Source organism: Triplophysa rosa, linkage group LG10 (assembly GCF_024868665.1).
Source record: "Triplophysa rosa linkage group LG10, Trosa_1v2, whole genome shotgun sequence".
Lineage (NCBI taxonomy): Eukaryota > Metazoa > Chordata > Actinopteri > Cypriniformes > Nemacheilidae > Triplophysa > Triplophysa rosa.
This window is the reverse complement of record NC_079899.1, coordinates 4769781-4794926: the sequence shown is the minus strand read 5'-3', so window position 1 is coordinate 4794926 and position 25146 is coordinate 4769781. Positions and strand designations below refer to the sequence as shown.

The window sequence follows — 25146 nt, the reverse complement described above, 5'->3', positions numbered from 1 at the left end:
CTTGTTTTGCCCATTAGTTCTTATTTAGTTCCCCTTAGCAGCTCTTTAACTTTACCCCACTCGTTCTCATCTCCAGTGCCTAGTTCCTTTACTTTCTAGTTTTGTTTTTGCCCCTCAGTTCTTGGTGGCGTCACAGATTTCCCTGCTCACTTCACCCCGGCATCTCTCCACCTGTGGTCTCCTCTCTCGTCAAGAGTCTGCCACCGGGTCGAGTCCTCTCCCCGCTGTGCGTGCTCCCTTCGTGGGTCAGAATCTCCCCGACTGGGTCTATTGCCGCTTCTTCTGTGAGTACCGTCGGGTCGAGTCCTGTCCCCGCGGACTCCTGTGGTTCTCGTGGGCCATACTGGTCTGGATCGCCCAAGGTGGTTTTGCTCTCCCGTAAGTGCTGTCGGCTCGAGTGCTCTCCCCGTTTATTTTTAAATTATCAATCTATATTCTCTATTTATGTTCAGCCAACAAATTTTTTTTTGTTCTGTTATTTGTTAGGTAAACATGAATATTTATGTTTTGACAACTTGTTTTATTAACAAAATATTTTGAGTCGTGTGGCATTTGTTGAGAACACTCATAAATTTGCTTGTGATCGGTTGCCTTATTATTTTAAGTTTTGTCAACTTTTTTTTTACAGTTCACGTTTACCATGTCAAGCATAAGAAGACAGCATGTTTAACAATGTAAAAAAGTCAGAATGCATGAAACAACGTTGCACATCCCCTTTAAGATAAGTCACATCTGTGAAACCGGGCCCAAGTCAAAAAACAAACTAAAACTTGAGAGTTGTATCATATTGCTGATACCAACCAATATTGCAAGATCTACAATACTTATTATACTGTATAATACATCTTATAGTGATAATGCTGACAGTTGTTTTTCTATTTATTTAAAAACATTATATGTATTATATACACAAAATATCAATGAACAATTTCATTTTCTCTAACAGGTTCCAACTTTTTCCTGACATAATAAAAAAAAAACATATATGAAAACTTGGAAGTGTGGACTAACAACAAAGGATTTTGTTACCTTAGTAAGAGGTTTTTTCTCTACAGGAATCCAACACTTGAATTTGAAACTTGTGCTTAAATTTCTTTTTAGAATATGTTTGCTGTGGTCACATTGAACAAAAATTTCAAGTAAAAGCAAAGACAGAAATGAAAGAAATATTTAACAGAAACACTTTTTGTATACCAATAACATTAAGGGTGATGTATTGAGAGAAATGCATATTAAGGATCAAAGAGATCTTATTTAAACATAAATAATTCTCAATTTGGTCACATTACAAAAAATCCTTTCTGTTTTGTTGATTCTCTTATGCTAAGGGTATGCTAGCGAATACTTTTTAGAAGTTTGCTGTGGTCACATTGAACAAAAAATTCAACTAAAAGCAAAGACAGAAATGAAAGAAATATTTAACAGAAACAAATTTTTGTATACCAATAACATTAAGAGTGATGTATTGAGAGAAATGCACAGAAAGGATCAAAGAGATCTTATTTAAACATAAATAATTCTCAATTTGGTCACATTACAAAAAATCCAGTCCGTTTTGGTAATTCTCTTATGCTAAGGGTATGCTAAAACGAAGGAGTTCACTCTAACAACAAGTGTTCTTGTTGCAATGGCACCATAACAAAGACATTCAGGCAAGATGGTCAACAAACCTAAAATCAGAGATTTCAGCTTTACTGGGAGACCTCCAAGAAAGGCAATATTATAAAATAAAACAAATAAAGAACTAAATATGTATCCATTAGCCCATCTGGAACACCTAAAAATAATACCTACTCAGTGAAGATCAAAAGCTTTACCAATTAGTATTTAATATTAAAAGGTAGTAAGAACAGTCTTTGTTAAAAGAAGAGTTCACCCCAAAGTCTTGCCATCATTTAAACACCCTCATCTGGTTCAAAACCTGTGTATGACTCTTTTCTCTGTGAAACATAGAATATATTTTGAGAAATGTCTGTTTTGTTTCCATACAGTGGAAGTAAACGTGTCCTGGTTTTATTCATTACATGTCCAGTGTTGTTTGGTTACCAACATTCATCAAAATATCTGACTCTGCCTGTCTCCCCAAAAAATTACCCCATAGGTAATTTGTGCCAGCAGCATATGACAGCGTATAGTTATGTTAAGTGCCCTCTAGCTGTCTTAAAGAAAATGGCAATCTTGTGTTTCGTGACATGAAATGAGGCTCGACTGTAGTGGCCAATCAAAATGCTTGTTCGTTTATAGGGTGTGAACTTCATACATAGTCACCAAACCACTGCGTTTATATAAAATGAATTAAATCTGCTTTTACAAGTATGCATTTGACTTAAATAGTGACTTAAAGTGTATTCAATGTATACACACTGCCAATGCGAGGCTCCACCAACCAAGCTACCGGAACATCCGATCAACGTGCACATCAAACCCCACAAAACATCAAGGCAAAAGTTTCTGTGAAACCTATAGACAATTAATGACAGTTTGTGGTTTTTGAAGACTTTTTTGTGTCCTGAGCCAATAATCTGTCCACCGGTCTCCAAAAAATTCCTCCAGGTCCTGCACAGTCTGCTTTTTCAGCATTTTCATGCATATTTGACTCCTGCTCACCAGTGACTGTATGATGTTGAGATTCATCTTTTCACACTGAGGACAATCAAGTAACTCATACACTGTTATAAAGGATACAAACATTTCCTAAATTCCTATTTTTTTAAATTATCAACATTTTTCAGATTCTGCAAGGTGTATGTAAACGTTTGACGACAACTATATATAAAGGTCTGGAATGAACTGAGCTGAGGATGAGTAATTGACCAAATAATTTTCATTTTTTGACTCTTGGATCTTTTAGGCCAAGAACTCCATCTGTTTCTGAGGTTTCAGATAGCCAACATGTCTGTGCTCTTCTAATGCATAGCTACCCTCATCTTTTTTCTTCATTCTATAAATCATTAGGGTGACCAGCATGATGGCAAACATTAGACCCACAACACCACCAGCTACGACACCTGAAAAAAAAGTGTTAAGAGATTATTTTTTTACAAAGCTAAATGTTAACTCAATGGAAGAGTTCACCCTAAATTGAACATTATTTACTTTCCCTCATGACAACCAAAAGCTTTTCTATGGAACATGCTGTAAAATATGGAAATCTTAGGATTCTTAAAGCAGATCATTTTCATTAAATGAGGAAAGAGCTATAGAGGAAAGAAACACAATATAATTATGTAAATGGGTGTCCATCGGGTAAAGAGTTCTAAAACTCAATACATAAACCCAACACAAGCGTGATCCCGCAGCTCCTGGTGACGTATTGATGTCTTGTGAAGCGAATCGATCGAACGTCATTTATAAAATTATAAGCGGTATTCTACAGCTTCCGCCAAACGTCCTGATCACACGTCCTGTCGCATAAATGACGTATCTTAAGATCGGCACAAGATCTGCACATGCGTCCTCCCTTACTATGTAAACAAACTAGTGTCCGTTAACCTTTGAGATCGTGCATACGTCATTTATGCGACAAAGGAAGTGCGATCAGGACATCATAATTTAAAAAAAATGACGTTCAGTTTATTGCAAAAACGATTGCTTCGCAAGACTTCAATATGTCACCAGGAGCCACGGTGATCACGTTTGTGTTGGATATATGTGTAAGAACTCTTGACACGTGGACCCCATCGCTTTAAGCCAACATACAGTATCTCACACAAGTGAGTACACCCCTCACATTTTTGTAAATATTTTAATATATCTTTTCATGTGACAACACTGAAGAAATGACACTTTGCTACAATGTAAAGTAGTGAGTGTACAGCTTGTATAACAGTGTAAATATGCTGTCCACTCAAAATAACTCAACACACAGCCATTAATGTCTAAACCGCTGGCAACAAAAGTGAGTACACCTCTAAGTGAAAATGTCCAAATTGGGCCAAATTAGCCATTTTCCCTCCCGGTGTCATGTGATTCGTTAGTGTTACAAGGTCTCAGGTGTGAATGGGGAGCAGGTGTGTTAAATTTGGTGTTATCGCTCTCACTTTCTCATAATGGTCACTGGAAGTTCAACATGGCACCTCATGGCAAAGAACTCTCTGAGGATCTGAAAAAAGAATTGTTGCTCTACATAAAGATGGCCTAGGCCAGGACTAGTCAACTGGCGGCCCACGGGCCAAATACGGCCCGTCAATCATCTTTACCTGGCCCACCTTAACATTTCAAATACAAGGAGAGACTTTAAGAACGTCCTGAGACGCCACATCATTAAAAGTCCAAAACGCTGCTACATTCAATACGAAAGTAATTCCCGCGGCTTATAACGATTAATGTCTTACAAAGCGATTTGATCGGTCTGTCGAAGAAACTTAATGTTATTTACAACGTTATAATCGTCAATCCACAGGCAGTTGGTTTGCGCCCTTGAAAGTAGGCTAACTGCAGGAAGGGTACACCACGTGAACGGTTGTCTCAGATATTTTTATTACTGCATTCATTATGTATGATTTAAACGGCTATATTTACGAAAAACAGCTGTTCATCTCCCTCCAGAACTCGCACTGCATAGGATCTGCCCTTCTCAGTGTGTGGGGGGCACATGAATGCGATTGGAATTAACCTGAAGATGTGATAATAGCGTTCAGTTTTTTGCACGGACCAATTGATTTGCTTTATAAGACTTTTATTGATTTAACTTTCATTAATTCAACCAAATATCTTCATAAATAACATCTTGAAAAAACAATGCCACCCACTTGGATATACTGGGGGACTGTGGGTGAGAAAATTAGCAGCAATTTTTTGGGTAAAGTAATGCATTAAGGAATATAAAATACGATTAAAAAGACAATATCTCTTTTAATTTAATATCATGAAAAGGCACAAATACTGAATGCCATATTTGTGTGCATGTTCTAATATATGACCTATAATCAACAGCAAAAAAATTGTATAAAAGGAAGAAAACGCATTAAATAATGAGGATATGGTAAAAAAACTGGCCCGCATCTTATTTAGACTCTTGGAATCTGGCCCTCAAAGAAAGGTAGTTGAAGACCCCTGGCCTAAGCTATAAGAAGATTGCCAAGACCCTGAAACTGAGCTGCAGCACGGTGACCAAGACCATACAGCGGTTTAACAGGACAGGTTCCACTCAGAACAGGCCTTGCCATGGTCGACCAAAGAAATTGAGTGCACGTGCTCAGCGTCATATCCAGAAGTTGTCTTTGGGAAATAGATGTATGAGTGCTACCAGCATTGCTGCAGAGGTTGAAGGGGTGGGGGGTCAGCCTGTCAGTGCTCAGACCATACGCCGCACACTGCATCAAATTGGTCTGCATGGCTGTCGTCCCAGAATGAAGCCTCTTCTAAAGATGATGCACAGGAAAGCCCGCAAACAGTTTGCTGAAGACAAGCAGACTAAAGACATGGATTACTGGAACCATGTCCTGTGGTCTGATGAGACCAAGATAAACTTATTTGGTCCAGATAGTGACAAACGTGTGTGGCTGCAACCAGGTGAGGAGTACAAAGACAAGTGTGTCTTGCCTACAGTCAAGTATGGTGGTGGGAGTGTCATGGTCTGGGGCTGCATGAGTGCTGCCGGCACTGGGGAGCTAAGGTTCATTGAGGGAACCATGAATGCCAACATGTACTGTGACATACTGAAGCAGAGCATGAACCCCTCCCTTCGGAGACTGTGCCGCAGGGCAGTATTCCAACATGATAACGACCCCAAACACACCTCCAAGATGACCACTGCCTTGCTAAAGAAGCTAAGGGTAAAGGTGAAGACCTTAACCCTATTGAGCATCTGTGGAGCATCCTCAAACGGAAGGTGGAGGAGCGCAAGGTCTCTAACATCCACCAGCTCCGTGATGTCGAAGAGGACTCCAGTGGCAACCTGTGAAGCTCTGGTGAACTCCATGCCCAAGAGGGTTAAGGCAAATAATGGTGGCCACACAAAATATTGACACTTTGGGCCCAATTTGGACATTTTCACTTAGGGGTGTACTCACTTTTGTTGCCAGCACTTTAGACATTAATGGCTGTGTGTTGAGTTATTTTGAGGGGACAGCAAATTTACACTGTTATACAAGCTGTGCACTCACTACTTTACATTGTAGCAAAGTGTCATTTCTTCAGTGTTGTCACATGAAAAGATATAATAAAATATTTACTAAAATGTGAGGAGTGTACTCACTTCTGTGAGATACTGTACATAAGCAACACTAAGACAAACCCATTACTTAATGGGAAAAAGTGCCCGTGCACTACATTACTACACACCTGCAAGAACTTCCTTCCTCTCCAGTAGGGTGTTATTTCCTGATGAGTGACCTGCTGCTGTTTCAGGATCATGAACAGGCTCGACTTTTCTGGGTTTCATTTCATTGACAAAGTGAAAGTCAGAATCCTGAAAAGAGAGAATGTAGTTTTTTTGTGAGATAACTGATTTATCTGAAATTTGTCTGAATTTTGTATTTGTAGTCTGTATCTTAGGGGAGATGATCAAAATTAAACTAATTTTGTGCAAGTGGTTTAATTAATGATTAAACCAGTTTTACTCACCGTATCTGAATTCCCAACATTAGCCCTGTCTTCTGAAATAATAGTATTTTCAAGAATTACATTTTTGTCTTCTGTAGTCGTAAGAATAGTGGTGGTTTTTGCAGCAGCTTCAGTTGTAAGATTTTTCACATCTGTTGTTCCTGTTGTCTGCACAGGCATGGTCTTCATACGAGGAACACTTGTATTTACATCATTGAGTTTTAGGTCTGTTGTAGGTCTGTTGTCTTCTTTAACACTTATGTTTTTAGTGTAGTCCTCTACTACAGTAGAAGCAAACCCTTTCTTGTAAACAGTGGTTGTCTCTTCTGGGTCCATAAGACTAACAGCTGTGGCTTCCCTCTGTATGCTTTCAGAAACTGATGTATAGAGTGAATATGAGGCTATTGTGACTGGTATTCTGGTAGTTTGTTCTGTGGGCATCACAGGGGCATCTGTAACCCAGGCAGGTTCTGTGGTTTTGGATTTACATAAGGTAAATTAAATTAAAGGTGTAAATGGGATAACAGTGGCTACAGTATGTAAACAGTATTAAGGAAGACAATGAAAACAATTGATTTTTGATAAAAAAAATACCATATTCTGCCAATCCTGATCCTGAGGATTCGTCATCTCCTGATGTGTCCTGATCCTCAGGACCTTCTGAAGAAGACTGTAAAGAGAAAGAGTAACCCTTAACCATATTTCTAAAATAAACAATAAAAAGGAAATTTCAATTCAAAAGGGAGATTTCATGAAAATCTGACTTTTTCTATGTTTAAGTGCTATAATCGGGTCTCCGGTGCATCTGCCAACCAAAAAAGGTGAAAAATAACAAAGTAACTTTTTTGTCAACTGTTTTGGTGAGCCTTTCTCTGCAAGCATGTGAAAAAACGAGCTGATCAGATTGGATCAGATGGCATCCTAATCTTCCTCCATATGTACTAATTGGCTTCGCAACTCTGTCTCGTCTCCACCAATAAGCTGGTGTGTGGTGGGCGTTCTGGCGCAATATGGCTTCCGTCGCATCATCCAGGTGGATGCTGCACATTGGTGGTGGTTGAGGAGATTCCCCCCTTCCATGTAAAGCGCTTTGAGTGCCCAGAAAAGCACTATATAAATGTAACAAATAATTATTATTATAACATTAACGCCCCTTAATCTGAACATTTCCACCCATGGCGCTGCCGGCATTTTAGTTTTCGCAAGCAACATACATATATCAGTTCCAACACCATGGCAAAAGTTAGAGCAAAGCATGCTAACTGTTCTATCATTTGCTGCACAGACCAGCACTGAACACTATTTAGAAGTCCCAGCCTCAGAGGAGACAAGAGAGCAATGGATTTATTTTATTTTCACTGGAAACTAATTTCCAACTAATCTAACTATAGAAAACACGATGTATTTGTTAGGAGTCTGTTCGCTTATAGAAAAGACTGTTTTGTTTTTTAAATACGAGACACAGGCTGAATCCGAAATGGCATACTCAATGAGTAGGTACTCAATTTCAGTAAGTACCTACTTAACGAGGGTTAATTGGGTATGTACTGTTTTGCCTGAATGGGTGTAGTATGATTGCGATCGGCCGTGGTATGCCCTATTGACGTGATCATGTGACGTAATTCTTCTTCTGTTCCTTTTCAATGGCGGGTGGCTGACAACTTACGTTTGAGGAGCATATCCGCCACCTACTGTACTGGAGTGGGCCAGAGATTTGCCATGTGATGTAATGACAAGCGCAACAACTTAAGTTATGAGAGACAGGTTGCATTAACAACGTAACGTGGGTTTTGTACAAGTAAACAACACATGAAACAAAGCTTTCAATTTTCTTCAAGTACAGCACATTCAGAGCTTTTTATTTTCATTTATTTTCATTTTTACCTTGTAGGGCTATATGCTTTTGATAAAAGTAAACAATTAAACGTAATACAACAGCTTTGTGATTTTGCGATGCGTTTAGTTTAATTTCGGCAATAACAGGCCCATCCACACTTCCCATTGTGAAGAATGATTATGCCAATGGAATGTTCTTTTTGTAACAGAAAAATGCTTGACTGTAAACTGCTGCATTATTTTGTCTGTATTCTGCCTATTGGTTGATGTCTCTCACGTAGATACGTTGCTCCAATATGCATTCTATTGTAGTATTAAGAACAACCTGAGTAAATCTCTTTTGTTGTGTTTTAACATGGACATTACCCAAATGTTATGAAGTTTGCTGAAGTTAGTTATGTACCTTTTATAAAGTAATTTGAAACAGTTCTTTGTTTTGTAATTGATATATTTGTATTATATTGCATTTTGAATGTAATTTGGAAATGAAATGCACTAAATGGGTTTAGCTTTCACAGATAGTAATGTATGCAATTTCAACAATAAAAATGTTAATTTTTCTAAAAAGGAAACAAATTCATTTCAAGAGACCTGTCTTATTTGATCTTGTATATTTATGTTTTTTAATAAAGAAAAGCACTTCTTATCTGAATACTCGATAACTCATCACTCCTAAATCATTTAGGAGCTGAGACCTAGTCTTAACAATTAGAAACCTTAATAAATCACATTTATTCGTAAGTCTAGCGATAAGAGTAAAATTAAATCATTCTTAGAATTTTGACACACTTAAAGAGTAAATTTTTACTCTAAGATGCATTATACATATGGGACCTGGAGTTATGTATTAAGAGTGTTTACTGAAGACAATGTATTCTTCATACAATCAATATATCACAGATGAGTACTAAAATGTTATTCATTTATATTTAAAATATTCTAATGTAATTGGCAAAGATTCTAATAATTTAGTTTTTAGAAATGCTTAGTTTGTTACAGTTCTGTTCTGCTGCAGTAAAGTACTATTATTTCAGCATATAAAGGTAAATTATGTTTCAATCCATGTTTGCTTTAGTTCGCTAATATCTGAAAATCTTGTCAAAAGACACATGCCAGTACACTGCAGATGCATATTTGCCTGTCATACGCTAGTGCTGAAAAGAAAATACTTACATTTACTTATGAGTCTTTACTTATTTGTTTGTGCACAAAAAGTATCCTCATCACTTTATATAATTAAAGCTGAACCAGTGGAGTGACATGGACTATTTCAACAATGTCTTTACTCACTTTCTGTGCTTTGAAGGTTGGTTGTGTTGCAGTCTATAGGGGACTCAGAAAGCCCCCAGACCTCAACAAAACTATCTTGTTTTGCGTTCTAAAGATAAACTGAGGTCATATAGTTGTCCAACAACTTGAGGGTGAGTAATTTATGACAGAATATTAATATTCATTTTTTTAACCCTTTAAGGAGAAATATTATCCCATCTTCAACAGTGTATTGGTCATCCAAAATATGATAATATAAAGTGGAAAAAAGAATGGGCAATAAGGAATACGTTTTTTATAAATAATAAAGTTCGAGAGTATTCCTTCAATATATTACACAGAATTTACCGTTACAGCATTATTCATACATTTTAAATAAGATATGGATAACACTTGCGACTTTTGTGGTGTAACTAAAGAATCATATTTTTCTTTGATTGTATGTAGGCTATTCAAAAATGTTTTGGATTGACGTCTCTAATTTCTGTTTTAGATCATTTTCAACTTTAATTCATTTGAACTTTATGAAGTCATTTTTATTTTTATACAAGATAATATTCCAAAAGAGCAATCTCTTTTCTGGTACAGCTTTTTATTTTAATTGGTAACTTTCATATATATGTGAAGAAATTGACTAAAGCTAAGCCCAATTTTAAACAATTAAAAAAGAAATTAAACAGTTTGACAATTACTTTAAGCCATATTAAAATATAAAAATGCAAAAATACTTATGAAGCATGATTGAAGCGCTATGTTATTTTAATTTATGTATACTTACTTAATTTTGTAACTGCACCCCTGACATAAATTGCTATTCTTTTCCCGTTTATATTCCCCACCCCAGTCTATGTTTTTATGTTCTTCTGTCTTTTTTTTTCTTGTTTCAATTGTTGTGAGTTGTATACGTTTGTACAAACTATGCACTGCAGTATAATAGACGTATAAAAAACCTTACATTTTTCGTAAATGGACTGATAAACACTTTCCATTAAAGGACATGTAGGCGTGGTTTGTGCAGTCCTCCAGACCAGGAAAGAATACGACCTAAATAGTAAACTTCCTTTAAACTGCTTTTAACAAACAGGAACATAAACCAAAGGATCAAAGCAATATAATGATAATAGCGATTACATTTATGTTTTTTTTGTTCAATACTGCTTGGGAAATCTGTCGCCGTCTAACCTCTGCTAGGAAATCTGGTAAAGTTATGCGCGTACAAGCGCGCGTCCCAAGTTAACATGATCCCCAGTTGATCCATATATCATTACTTTCACTTTAGATCCACACGTGCTGGTGTATCGATTAAGAGAGACAGTTTACGCGAAACAGTTTACCACGTGTTACTAGGTAGAAAGTTAATTAGTTTTAACAGACAAACTGACAGAGTGGGTGTAGTTGTAAAGATTTTCTGTTGCCTTAAAATAAAACTTACCGAAAACGTAACAGGTATCCACACGAACAGACTCAGGAGCAGTGAACTAATCCAGAAAATCTTCATTTTAAATTACTTTAAATATGTTGTTTAAGATGAAAAAAAAGGCTTCTACTACAAACGTGTTTTACACAGCTTTCCAAACAGCACAAACGTCAGGTTTTAATACAAAGGAAACCACACCTTCCATCCTTAGAAGTAAGGTGAGTTCACTTTGACCACCTACAGACCATATTTGGTTACATCCGGAATTACTGTCCAAATCATTTTACCAAACTGATTCTTTTGACGAGTCGATTAAAATGATTCACTTGAGTCAACACGTAAGCACGTTTATGTGCAATATGCAATGTATATATGCAATGTAACTATGGAGGCAAACTAGTATAAAAAATAATTCATGCAAAATATTTTCATATACTTATAAAAATCGTCCACAATTTTTAAACCTGGGCTGTAAATTATTTAAATGTATGGACATTCAACCAGATTGTGAAGCTGAAAATTTATCAGTGTTAAATTTCTTTAGATGCCAATCCAGAATGTCATTTTGGAATGAGATTTCAATATTGATTTTCAATTCGTTAATTCTGATCGAAGCAGTCATTAATCATCTGTAGACATAAATAACCACAGATTTTAGCCTAGGATCATAGGAATCTATTAGGATACTCAAAATTTGTCTCGGAAGCCAAAATCACACAGTGTACCCCCAGTTTAAAGGGATACTTCACCCAAAAATTAAAAAATCATCATTTACTCACCCTTAGATTGTTCCAAACCTGTATACATTTCTTTGTTTTGCTGAAGTCAATGGGGGATGGTATTTGACAATCTTCCAGACATCTTATTTTTTGTGGGTGAAATATCCCTTTAAGTTGTTGTATAACATTTACCATGCCAATTTACACAAACCTGGGCCTGTATTCATGAAAAATCTTAGCGCAAACAGTTGTTCCTAGTGACAAAATTCTAAGAAAATTCTTAGAAATGTGAGCATTTCCCCTTAAAATTACAGAAAAGATCCTAGTAAAGAAAAAAGAAATAAAGCATCTTAACCCTTAAAAGAGCTCTTAAGGTCCAAATTTTTAGGAGTAGCGAGGAGGACTTTTAAGGGACTTAAGGGTTCCCTTTCTGTCGGTCTCTCGACGTTGTGTCGAGCCGACAGATGGGGTTCGCTCTTGAGAACCTATCAACTTCTGACTAGTTTAGAAAAGGCCAATGAAATTGGCAAATTAAATTTGCATGCCGGACTCCGCCCCTGGATATCCGGGTATAAAAGGGAGACGGGGTGCTGCATTCATTCACCTTTTGTTCTCCGGAGCCTTCACACTGATCGACTTCGAGACTTTAATCTCTATGCCGAATTACTGCTGGAATCTTATGACGTGGTGCAGCGGACTGTCCCTTCCTGCAGCGACTTCCCCTGGGCGTCTCGGCAGTTCCAGAAGTGTTTGAATTTTTTTCTCTAAAATAGCAAATTTCTCCAGCGTGGCATGTCCCGCTGTTCTCATGGGTGCAACTACAAGTGCATAAGTATTCTTTGCCATGACATTCAAAATAGAGCTCAGGTACATCCTGTTTCCACTGATCATACTTGAAATGTTGCTTGCTATAACTTGATTGGAGTCCACCTGTGGTAAATTGAGTTTATTGGACATGATTTGGAAAGGCACACTCATCTCATCTTATCTCGCCTGTATGGTAGAGTGGCCAGACAGAAGCCACTCCTCAGTAAAAGGCACATTACGGCCCATCTGGAGTTTGCCAAAAGACACCCGAAGGACTCTCAGACCATGAGAAACAAAATTCTCTGGTCTGGTTAAACAAATTTAAACTTAATTGAACTCTTTAGCCTGAATAGCAAGCGTCGTGTCTGGAGGAAACCAGGCACTGCTCATGACTTTGCCAATACCATCTCTACAGTGAAGCATGGTGCTGGATGCAGCCGTGTTTACCGCTACCTGTACTCTATTTAGAACTTGGAATGGGGATGCTGTACAGTACAATTGATTGTTCAAACAGATTGAGCACAAAATCAGATACTTATTTTTAAAGACTGCCGAAAGATAAAAAGAAGTAAATGAATCGCTGCAATTTGCTGAAACAAAAACAATACTAAAACGTGGATGTGCCCTAGCCATTTCATGTCAGACTCCGGTAAGTTGTTTTTGTTGAATCATACAATAATAGTGTTCCCTACATAATATCTACTACACCTTATGTTGCGTAAATTCGTAAAATGTTTTCCTTGCGTTTTCTAACCTCTTGTCTTCAATCCCTCCCAGACTTGTTTTGAAATCATAATGGCAGCAGGCTGAATATGGTCTATGATATCTTGCCAAACTTGGACTACATTTGTTAAACTTTTAATCATTGTCTAGACTGGAAACTGTTAATTTGACTTTTCTTAATGCTGTATTCTACATTCTGTTGGATGCTGCATTTGTACAGTATTGTCTTCACAAGTAGATATGAGTTTGCGGTGGTCTCATTCTCAAGGTTTATAATAACATAACAAACAGGATGTTGTGAAGCAGTAATTTCCCACTGTCTATGTTGGTATAATAACACCTGCTGTGTGTTTTTAGTCAGACGAAGTTAGACGGAGATAGAGTGAACTCTAGACAGAGTTCTAGGCAGAGTAAGAATGGGCATCTGAACACAACTTTGATTTTCTCTCTACAATAAACTTTGCTCATTTTGTTATAAAATCACTTCGTTTCCTGCCTGCTGTTTTTCCCCTCTGACATCAAAGTCTGCAAAATAGCTAGATCTATCAGTTCTGTCATATGAACAAGATGTAACAACACTACGTTATAATTTGATCAATAACAGTATGGTATGGTATGGTATGGTATGGTATCAGATCTATCATATGGCGTTGTCGGCTGTAACTAAGGGGGCTACGAAGCAGTGTAAATTGATTGCTAAGACAATGGGACTCAAATTGTCCCCAGACGTGAGGTGCAAACGGAAATACTGCAGGTCTTCTCCTCATCGAGGCGCTGTAACAAGGGGCCTAAAAAAAGTGCAGTGTGAGTTGGTTGTTTGTCATCTCTGTACATGGAATCAAAAGTTAAATGATACCTCATTTTGCTCATGGTTAAACACTGTGTGTGTTTTATTGATTCCAATTGTTCAGTATGTCATGATAATTTCATGGTTACAAATGACTGACAAGTTGTTCGAAACTAAGGGTGATGCAGTGATTAAGCTACATAAAAAACCTGGGGAATTGTCAGATAAACTATCTGAAGGCTTTAAAATCAAGACAAACGGAGGCAGTAATAGTTTCGTAAATTAAGATCAAACAGCTGAAAGATCCTAATGACATCAGGAATAAAATTACATCAGGCTGGTTTCTTTTATTTCATTTTACTTTTCTTTTGTTACCTTGTCTAAATTTAGGAAATGTGAAATCATGACAGTTGACAAAGACAACCATAACAGGGAAGAGAAGTGTTACTGCGTGAAACTGGAGCGGCACAGTCTTTTATCTCTGGAGATGTTTTGCCATTCTCCAACCAGCATTCTTGTGCAAGGTATCGCCATGAAAGTGCTGAAAGTGCCTTTGCATTGTGTGCATTTACAGATGATTTAGTTACTGGTTTTGTCAGTGTTGGGGTACAGCCTGCTCTCCCTTTTATGTTAAAGAAGCCGATGTTAAAGAAGCATTATTTTGAAAGACTGCCTCTCAAAAGCTCAAAAAAACATGAAGCAACACTAATGAAAAGGCGGTTTCCCTTCAGTCGGTCTCTCGACGTTGTGTTGAAAAACAGACTGTGGTTTGATCTTGAGAACCTATCATCTCCGAGAGGAATTTTAAAATGCCAATGGGCTTGGCGAATGGCACACACACGCCAGTCCCCGCCCCGTGCATACGGGTATAAGAGGAAGATGGCGACGGTCATTCATTCATCCTTTGTTCTTTGGAACCTACGTGGCACATGATTGTCAAGCATTATCTCTTTGAGACTCTTCATACTGCTGGACTTACAACACAGAGCTCTGGACTTCTCCCTCCTGAGAGCGGACTTCCCCTGGGCGTCTCGGCAGCGAGCTACAGACCTAAAGGAGCAAATTTCTCACAGTTGCGAGCATGTCTCGCAGCTGTGCCCTTGGGTGTGACAGACTCATCCCTGAGTCAGACGGGCACGACACCTGTGTCACATGCTTGGGGGTCAAGCATGCTGAGGCAGGGTTTGTCGATCCGGCATTTTCTGTCTGTGAGAACATGGCGATTAAGGTGTTGCGGTCACGGCTGGCTACATTCTTTGTGAGCGCTGCCACCACCCCGTCTGCTTCCCAAGCGAGTTCGACTGCTGCTTCGGCGAGGTCGACCGCTTCGGCGAGCAGCGGGGGTGATTTGGGGGTACTTATGGATGTCGCTCCATCAGCTTCGGCTTCACGGACCACCAATACCCCAGCACGCTCACCTGGCTCGTCCCCGATGGGCGGCGGGAGACTGTACCATAGCGGGCAGACTCCACAGAGAGATGAGGGTGAACTCTCTGTCATTGCATCGGACAGCTACCTCCTGGCATCAGATGCGGAAGCCCTCTCTGACCACCCACGAACTCTCTGTCATTGCATCGGACAGCTACCTCCTGGCATCAGATGCTACCTCCTGGCACCGTTCTCGGCGCGTTCCAGGCTAGCGGGCTCGGTGGCTGTTACTTCCCTGGATGGCGGGGCAACCAAAGGCTATGTCGACATCCCTCAGGTGGAGCGTCAGTCGCGGTGCACCTGTGCCCGCAGACAGCTGCCACCTGGAGGGGTCAACCTAGACTTCCGTCCAAAGCTTGTAAGCTTGCAAGCTGCCATTCAGGATGCTGACGCAGAAGCACATCTTGGGCTCAGTTCGTCACCAAGATTGGTTCGTGGAAATCGACTGAAGGACGCATACTTTCACGTCTCCATCCTCCCTCGACACCGACCGTTTCTGCGGTTCGCGTTCGAGGGAAGAGCGTATCAGTACAAGGTCCTGGCCCTGTCTCCTCTGGTTTTTACCAAACTCGTAGAGGCCACCTTAGCGCCCCTCAGTGAGAAAGGCGTGCGGATACTCAACTATCTCGACGACTGGCTTATCTTGAAACACTCGTGAGATGTGTTGTGTACGCACAGGGACCTCGTGCTCCGGCACCTAGACCGCCTGGGCCTACGGGTCAACCGAGAAAAGAGCAATCTCTCACCAGCGCAGAGCTCCTCTTATCTCGGTATGGAACTACTGTAGTCTCTGTCCGTATGTCAGTGCGTCTCACCAACGAGCGTGCGCAGTCAGTGCTGAACTGTTTGAAATTTGTCAGGCGGACTCCAGCAGTCCCGCTGAAACATTTTCAGAGGCTCCTGGGCACATGGCGTCCTCGACAGGGGAAATCCCTCCCGGGTTGATGTACATGCGGCCGCTTCAGCACTGGCTTCAGAGTCGTGTTCCCTGGACGGCGTGGCACACCGGCACCAGGCACATTACGGTAACGCCTCAGTGTCTTCGCACCCTCAACCCCTGGTCAGATTTGACCTTTCTCCGAACGGGGGTTCCACTTGGGCAGGTTTCGAGGCATGTCGTGGTCACGACAGATGCCTCCATGCAGGGGTGGGGTGCCGTGTGCAACGGGCACACAATATCGGGGCAGTGGACGGGTCCCCAGCTGCGGTGGCACATCAACTGCCTAGAGTTGCTGGCTGTCCTTTTGGCACTGAGGAGGCTCCGGCCCCTCGTGCAGGACAAATACGTGCTGGTCCGGTCGGACAGCACGGCTGCCATGGCGTACATCAATCACCAAGGCGGCATACGCTCACGGCAGATGTCACGACTCGCCCGACGCCTCCTCCTCTGGAGTCAGCAGGTGACTAAGTCCCTACCAGCCACTTTTATCCCGAGTGACCAGAACCAGACAGCCGATGCGCTCTCTCGTCAAGGGACGCCCCGCGGAGAATGGCGACTCCATCCCTGCGCAGTCCGGCTCATATGGGAGCGGTTCGGCCAGGTGCAGGTGGACCTGTTTGCCTCCCCAGACTCCACCCATTGCCCCGCTTTGGTACTCCCTGACTGAGGGACCCCTCGGCATGGATGCCTTAGCACACAGCTGGCCACGGGACAAGCGGAAGTACGCCTCCCCCCCAGTGAGCCTCCTTGCTCAGATCCTGTGCAAGGTCAGGGAAGAGGGACATCAAGTACTGTTAGTTGTGCCTTACTGGCCCAACCAGACTTGGCTCTCAGACCTGGTGGCTCTGAAGACAGTTCCCCCCTGGCCGATTCCCCTGATGAAGGACCTTCTATCGCAGGGGAAGGGCATGTGAGAACTACCTGGCCCGAATTCTAGGCACCCATGGGACACGGAAAATGCCTGGTTAATTTTTAATAATAAATGTATACTTTGAATACGTTTACATAAGAGCAAAATGTATAAATGTGTGCGTAAAAATATATGAATATAAGAGAAAAACGTTAGAATGTGCGTGTTAAAATATGTGAGCACAAGAGGAAAAATGTATGAATGTGAGCGTTAAAATGTGTGAGTGTGAGAGTAGATATGTATGTGCGCGAAAGGAAAATGTGAGTGTGTGAGAGGAAAAATGTATGTGTGCGAAAGGAGAATGTGAGTGTGTGAGAGGAAAAATGTATGTGTGCGAAAGGAGAATGTGAGCGTGTGAGAGTGCTAGAATGAATTTTGGCTTGTACGGCCCTTCATATGTTGCGGTTTTAGTAGAGACTTCAACGCGTTTATATTACACAGTGACTAGATCGGCCATTTGTATAGTTTCAAGCCATTAAATCGCGGAAAGGCCTGTTTAGTCTCGGTATGTTATAATGTTAAAGCATATCATATAGACTTCCCAACTTCCAGACTTGGGATTTTCTGTATACGTTACAAAACGGCAGGGGCGTAGCCAGAACTTTTTTTTAGAGGTGGCCAGGTAAGACCCAGTGATTTTATTAGGGTGACCAAAAAATCCTTACAGACAGAAATTCTTTAACTTCTACTGTAATTTACACCAATTCTTCATTACACATAGTTTACTGGTCAAAAACATACACAAAGAACGTAAAGTAAACAATTTATTTGCAATGCTTTCATGTGCTAACATTATTTTAAAATAATTTGCTGGCTATCATTTGCAGTAAGTTAGCATTTTTTTATAGAAAATAAACATTGCAGTACCCCAACTTAAACTTAAACGCGAAAATATAATTAATTAATGAAATCTAGTTAAACAATTTTTTTGAACAAGAGTTCACTACTCTCTGGATGGGTTAAAAGCAGAGGTCACATTTCGGGTATGGGTCACCATATCTGACTAATAGGTCACTTTCTTTCACTTTCACAATGAGATGGGTTATTTCTATGTAGATATTTTTAAATGACAAAGACTGCAGTTTTAAAGTACTTTTATTAATTTATTTATATGAAGTACAAGTAGCAATGAGGTACAATTAAAACAAAAAGATTTTCCTTTAGCAAACAAACACACCTCCATCTTAAGCTAAATATAGCCTACTTTGTCAATGCAAAATTTGCAATGTAAGAAGTTCCACTCTCCAAAACAGCATGTTTGGAGTTTGATTGGATAATAAGAACAAATAACTGGCCATTGTGGCCAAAGCGCTCTGTTTGATTTTTCCGAGATCTTCTACTCTTCCCTGTCGAACCCGGAAGCTAACCTTACCCACTGAACCATTTCTGAATTTGAATCTGAATCTGAATTTGAATCTAAATTTGAATCTGAATTTGAATCTGAATTTCTGCGTTTTTAATTTTTCTATATTAAATCTAAGAAATTTCAAATTCAGAACTATATTGAATGTCAGGAAATATTCAATTTTGTGCAATTACACTTATCTAAAATTCAGATTTACAAAATTCAAATTCAGAACTATATTGAATGTCAGGAAATATTAAATTTTGTGCAATTACACTTATCTAAAATTCAGATTTACAAAATTCAAATTCAGAACTATATTGAATGTCAGGAAATATTCAATTTTGTGCAATTACACTTATCTAAAATTCAGATTTACAAAATTCAAATTCAGATTGTTTTGTCATATTTCTGGCTCCATATTAAACGGGCAAGTTACAACTAATAAACTAAATATTTTCGGAAGCCTCCTATCAGGAATAACTGTAGGAATAAAATAGCATACTCTCTGAACTAACGGAATAAGCTCTTGTTTCACTCGACATTCTTAAACGATTTACACACATGATAATGCTGACATTTACAGTCACTTTCCTTTTAAAATAGAGAACATTATGTGATCTGTGTTGTGCACGTCAAAATGAAATAATCTTCTTTTTATTTAATTGGCTGTTGGCAGTAAAATGAAATCACCCATATTGCATGTCATTTATTATTGCATTAAGTAGGCTGTATTGTTTTAAACAGCATTTATTTATTAATCTACTTTTAAATATGTTATTCATGAAAGGTAGTATTCTATATACCGTTTTTACTGTTATTATGTGAGGTAAGATAAGTTTAAATCAAGAATGTTTTGAAATTCACAACATTTCAACACAACTTTTTCTCACAAATTTAAAGGCTGCTATTGGACTGTTGAAGGTAAACGTCATATTATGCGACTATGCATTACTTTACGGAGAGCTTACGAACTAGCTACGTTCTGCCTTAAGAACTAGCTACTATGAACTAGCTACTATGCAACCGAATAACATACAGATTACAGATTTAGTTACAAACTAGTAGTTTACGTTTAAGAAAGAAAGAATTTACGAATGGCTGGTGCAACCATACCCTGATCCTTCTGCTCGCGCTGAACTTCCATGGTACGCAGACAGTACACTGTCAGGAAGCGAAGAGGTTAGCAGCTGTTCAGCTAATAGTGCTCGGACTGTTTGCGTCCGTGCGTCAGCGTATGACATCATATTAACGTGAGAGTAATGTTCTCGCGTTACTTTCAGTGCAGACACTAGACACGCATCTTAAAACTGCTTTGCACAACAGAGGTGGCCAGATAGGTGGCCATTCATCATTCAGCCACCATGTAGCTACGCCCCTGAAAAACGCTGTTCAGTTTCCCACTTAATTAAAAATGACACCACGCGCTTTTTTGAGTACCAAAGTGTTTGCATCTATTTTTCACAGACTGTCTGGATACATAAAGATTACTTTTATTATATTATATGATATTATTTGACAGTTTATTGTAATAAATATAAAAAATCTAAAAGGTGTGCATTCTAGCTCACACCCACATGAACGCTGTAAAGATGGTTTTGTGACTGTATGTACGTAAATGCTATTGAAGTTAGTAACGTCTATATTCATGTGTAACTTTGGAGACGATCCCTAAATTCAGACTACATTATGCCAGTGGATAAATACTGAATTTGTAAATCTGTACATGCATAATTTGGCAAAATTAAATAAAACTTTGAAAACGGTACAAAAACACATGCCTTCTTGTTCTTTTGCTTCGTGATGTTGGCGTTTTTTTCAGATACAGACGGATATTTCCATTTTAAAGCCATGGCAATATGTAAAGACGCATCATTACATCACGCGCATCAGATCGAGTAAGTAATTTAACAAATTAAGTATTAAAAAGGACATTTCCAAATGATTCCTGTACAGTTGTATCCGCAAGTTATAAAAATAGTGTCTTCTTACATTATAGTGTTTTTGATGCGGCACTCAAGGGGGCCCCCTGGTGGTGCAGAGGCCCTACGCAACCTAGTCTGCATATAGGAAGGATCGGCTCTGCCCCCACCCCCAATCCCATCACGAATGAAAATAAATTAAATTTATGCAATTTATGCGGGTGACCCAGCGTGATCAAAAAATACAGAAATCCATATTTATACGGAAAAATCACATCTCTGAAGGTTTTAGGATTTTTTGCACCACACACCTCAAGACACACAGAGGAAGCAAGTAGATACGCCAGAGCGGTCTCTCAAGCCCAGCAAGGCCGTTGGATGAGGAGGGAAGGCATTGAATGGTGCAAAATCACTTGGAGTGAGCTGTGGAGTATGGAAACAAGTTTTCAAGTTTTATCATAAGAGCTACATAGTGTACACTGAACTAAATGATAAACGCAACACTTTTGTTTTTGCCCCCATTTTTCATGAGCTGAACTCAAAGATCTAAGACTTTTCCTATGTACACAAAAGGCCTATTTCTCTCAAATATTATTCACAAATCTGTCTGAATCTGTGTTAGTGAGCACTTCTCCTTTGCCGAGATAATCCATCCACCTCACAGGTGTGGCATATCCAGATGCTGATTAGACAGCATGATTATTGCACAAGTGTGCCTTAGGCTGGCCACAATAAAAGGCCACTCTAAAATGTGTTGTTTTACTGAATTGGGGGTGTCCTGGGTGGTCCGAATACCAGTCAGTCTCTGGTGTGACCAACAATTGCCTCACGCAGTGCAACACATCTCCTTTGCATAGAGTTGATCAGGTTGTTGATTGTGGCCTGTGGAATGTTGGTCCACTCCTCTTCAATGGCTGGGTTAGGGTTATGGCTCACCCACACGATGCCATACACACTGTTTGCCATCTGCCCTGTACATTGAAAACCGGGATTCATCCGTGAAGAGAACACCTCTTCAAAGTGCCAGACAGCATCGAATGTGAGCATTTGCCCACTCAAGTCGGTTACGACAATGAACTGCAGTCAGGTCGAGACCCCGATGAGGACGACAAGCATGCAGATAAGCTTCCCTGAGACGGTTTATGACAGTTTGTGCAGAAATTCTTTGGTTATGCAAACTGATTGTTGCAGCAGCCGTCCGTGTGGCTGGTCTCAGACGATCTTGGAGGTGAAGATGCTGGATGTGGAGGTCCTGGGCTGGTGTGGAGGTCCTGGGCTGGTGTGGTAACACATGGTCTGCGGTTGTGAGGCTTGTTGGATGTACTGCCAAATTCTCTGAAATGCCTTTGGAGACTGCTTATGGTAGAGAAATGAACATTCAATTCACAGGCAACAGGTCTGGTGGGAATTCCTGCAGTCAGCATGCCAATTGCACGCTCCCTCAAAACTTGCGACATCTGTGGCATTGTGCTGTGTGATAAAACTGCACATTTTAGAGTGGCCTTTTATTGTAGCAATAATCATGCTGTCTAATCAGCGTCTTGATATGCCACACCTGTGAGGTGGATGGATTATCTTGGCAAAGGAGAAGTGCTCACTAACACAGATTTCGACAGATTTGTGAATAATATTTGAGAGAAATAGGCCTTTTGTGGCCATAGAAAAAGTCTTAGATCTTTGAGTTCAGCTCATGATAAATGGGGGCAAAAACAAAAGTGTTGTATTTGTAATTTTGTTCAGTGTATGATGTGCTGCCCTCACCAACAAATCTGCATGTTTGGTGTGGACAGGATCCTGCCTGCCACCTATGTGCAGCTCCAGCAAACCTTAAACATATTCTTGTGGGTTGTAAGAAGAGCTTGACACAGGGGAGATACACTCGGCGCCACAATCAAGTACTTAAGTGCTTGGCTGCAGCAGTAGAGACTAAGAGAGTGGCAGCAAATGCCATCCCCCAAAACGCCCAGGCTAAGTTGCTAAAAAGGCAACCCTTTATTCGGGAGGGGCAGAAAATGCAGGCCAAGCCCTTATAGATCAACCCCGCCTAGTGGCAAAATGTCATCGAGTTTCGAAACGTTTCGAAATAGTAATGATGTAACAAAGCCTTGTTTTCTCAAAATCACGTGACTCAGTCTGTTTGATCTACTTCAGGATTTATGAAGTCTGTTTCAAAAGCACCCATCACTACTCTGTGGATATTATGTGACTTTGTGGACTTTATTAAAGGATTTACTGCACTAGGATCCTCTTCCTGTTCTCCTGTTTGGCAGTAACAGTAACAAGTGATGGACTTTAGGTAAAAAATCATACAACACAGATGTGAGGATTTGAACAGGCTAAACTGGGGAAAATAACAAGCTAATACAGGTACATCTCAAAAAATTACAATACCATGAAAAAGGTCAATATTTTTTGTCACTCATTTCAGGAAGTAAAACCCATATATTGTATAGATTCATTAGACATAGAGTGAAATATTTCAAGCCTTTATTTCTTGAAATTTTGATGATTGTGGCTTACAGATAACAAAAACCCAAAATTTAGTGTCTCAGTATAATATTACTTAAGATCAATAAAAAAAGGATATTTTAAACAGAAATGTCAGGTTTCTGAAAAGTATGTTCATTTCTATGCACTCAATATTTGGTTGGGCCTCCTTTTGCATGAATTACTGCATCAATGTGGCGTGGCATGGAGGCAATCAGCCTGTGGCACTGCTCAGGTGTAATGGAAGCCCAGGTTGCTTTGGTAGCGGCCTTCAGGTCATCTGCATTGTTGGGTCTGGTGTCTCTCATCTTCCTCTTGACAATACAGGTCAGGTGGGTTTGCTGGCAAATCAAGCACAGTACCACAATGGTCATTGAACCAGATTTTGGTACCTTTGGCAGTGTGGGCAGGTGCCAAGTCATGCTGGAAAATTAAATCAGCATCTCCATAAAGCTTGTCAGCAGAAGGAAGCATGAAGTGTCCTAAAATTTCCTGGTAGATGGCTGCGTTGAGTGTGGACTTTAGAAAACACAGTGCTGAATCATTTTTCAATGATTATGTGAGTTTGCTTGCTTTTAATCAACTTTGATTTCTAATCATATGTGATCAAATGTTCTTTTATATAATTAAGAGGAGGGAATGATAGATCGTAGGATCTGAATTTCTTAAAAGCTTTCTATTTTCTAAAGATGATGAAATTCTGACTTGAGAGAACCGACATATATTGTGTATTTAATTTCTTATTTCCTTATCCTTATTATTCTTTATTATAATTCTTTACTATTTATATATTTTAATATTTTCTAAGTATTTACTTGATTAATTATAGATTATATTCATTTCTATCTAGTTATTAAATTCTGTATTACTTTTCTTAATGCTATATTCTACATTCTGTTGAATGATGCATTTGTATTGTGTTTGATATGATATGAGTTTGCAGTGGTCTCATCCTCAAAGTTCATAATAATAACGTCACGAACAGGACCTTGTGAAGCAGTACTTTTTTTCTCTAATCTATCAGATCTATCAGTTAAATACTTAATTTGCACATTTATGCATAGATTTATACTTATTATTTATACATAATATTATTTGTCCATAAATAACTCAAACATGGCAGCATGTGAGTTATAAGAAATTTATTTGGTTCTACATGTCTTGACAAATTATGATAGCATGATATCATTAACAATCCTCTGAAAACAAAGGCCTTCCGGTGTCAGTCTAAGGGTCTGCCTCCGGCAACTTAGGTCACTGCACATTGTGTACGGAATTTGCGTAAAAAAATTAATATGACCTCATGTTGTGTCAATCACTTTTACACACTGCCTCCGATATTTTCATACATCATAAAAAAATTCGGACCGGGATAGATTTTCTGTGTTTTTTGCATCCGTAGCAAGCATTTTGAGAGGTGTTTTGGCAATTCAGAGACACCGTACAAGCGAATGCCAAAATTCAGGATGGCGTCTGAGTCTAATTCGTCTCACAGCACAAAGTACTGTATGAGAAACAACGTGCGAATTACAAAGACATAGAATATAAAGAGAGAGTGTGGCAGATAAGCAGATGATTGCGAAACAGCATAATAACAGGATAGTATGAACTGATTTTCTAGCAGAAACTGAAACGCTGGAGTTTCACGGGAGAAATAACAAAACAATTATGATGGTGGCAGATGGGTGTGAAAAATGGGAGACTCCTGGCCAAAACGGGAGTGTTGACAGGAATGCAAGAAAATGCAGGCAGAGAGTGAGGACAGTCTACCTAGCGAAGTACTGTCAATGGAGTTAAGCAAGGGATGAAAGGAGATAAGGACAGAGGCAGAGCGACAGCAGTGTCAGACTGTATTGTTGCTAATTATTTCCGCAACGGATTAATCAATACGCATCAGACTCTGCGTGCAAGGTTTCTGTGCATAATTAATTTTTAGCATGGCAAATACGAAAAAAACGTATATGAAAATTTCGGACTGTATTTTTAGGGAGACCATCATTCAACAAACCA

At 39.5% G+C, this 25146-nt stretch overlaps 1 protein-coding gene across 1 annotated transcript; it reads right to left on the bottom strand.

Annotated features, from left to right (window-relative positions):
* Positions 1–1811: 1811 nt before the first annotated feature.
* LOC130559898 (syndecan-1-like) lies at positions 1812–11270 on the bottom strand. The gene is made up of 5 exons (XM_057343234.1): positions 11084–11270; positions 7141–7216; positions 6568–7016; positions 6286–6412; positions 1812–3008 (listed from the first exon to the last, which is right to left on the bottom strand). The coding sequence occupies exons 1-5, from the start codon at positions 11147–11149 to the stop codon at positions 2848–2850; spliced, it is 879 nt and encodes a 292-aa protein (XP_057199217.1). The 5' UTR covers positions 11150–11270; the 3' UTR covers positions 1812–2847.
* Between the last annotated feature and the right edge of the window lie 13876 nt (positions 11271–25146).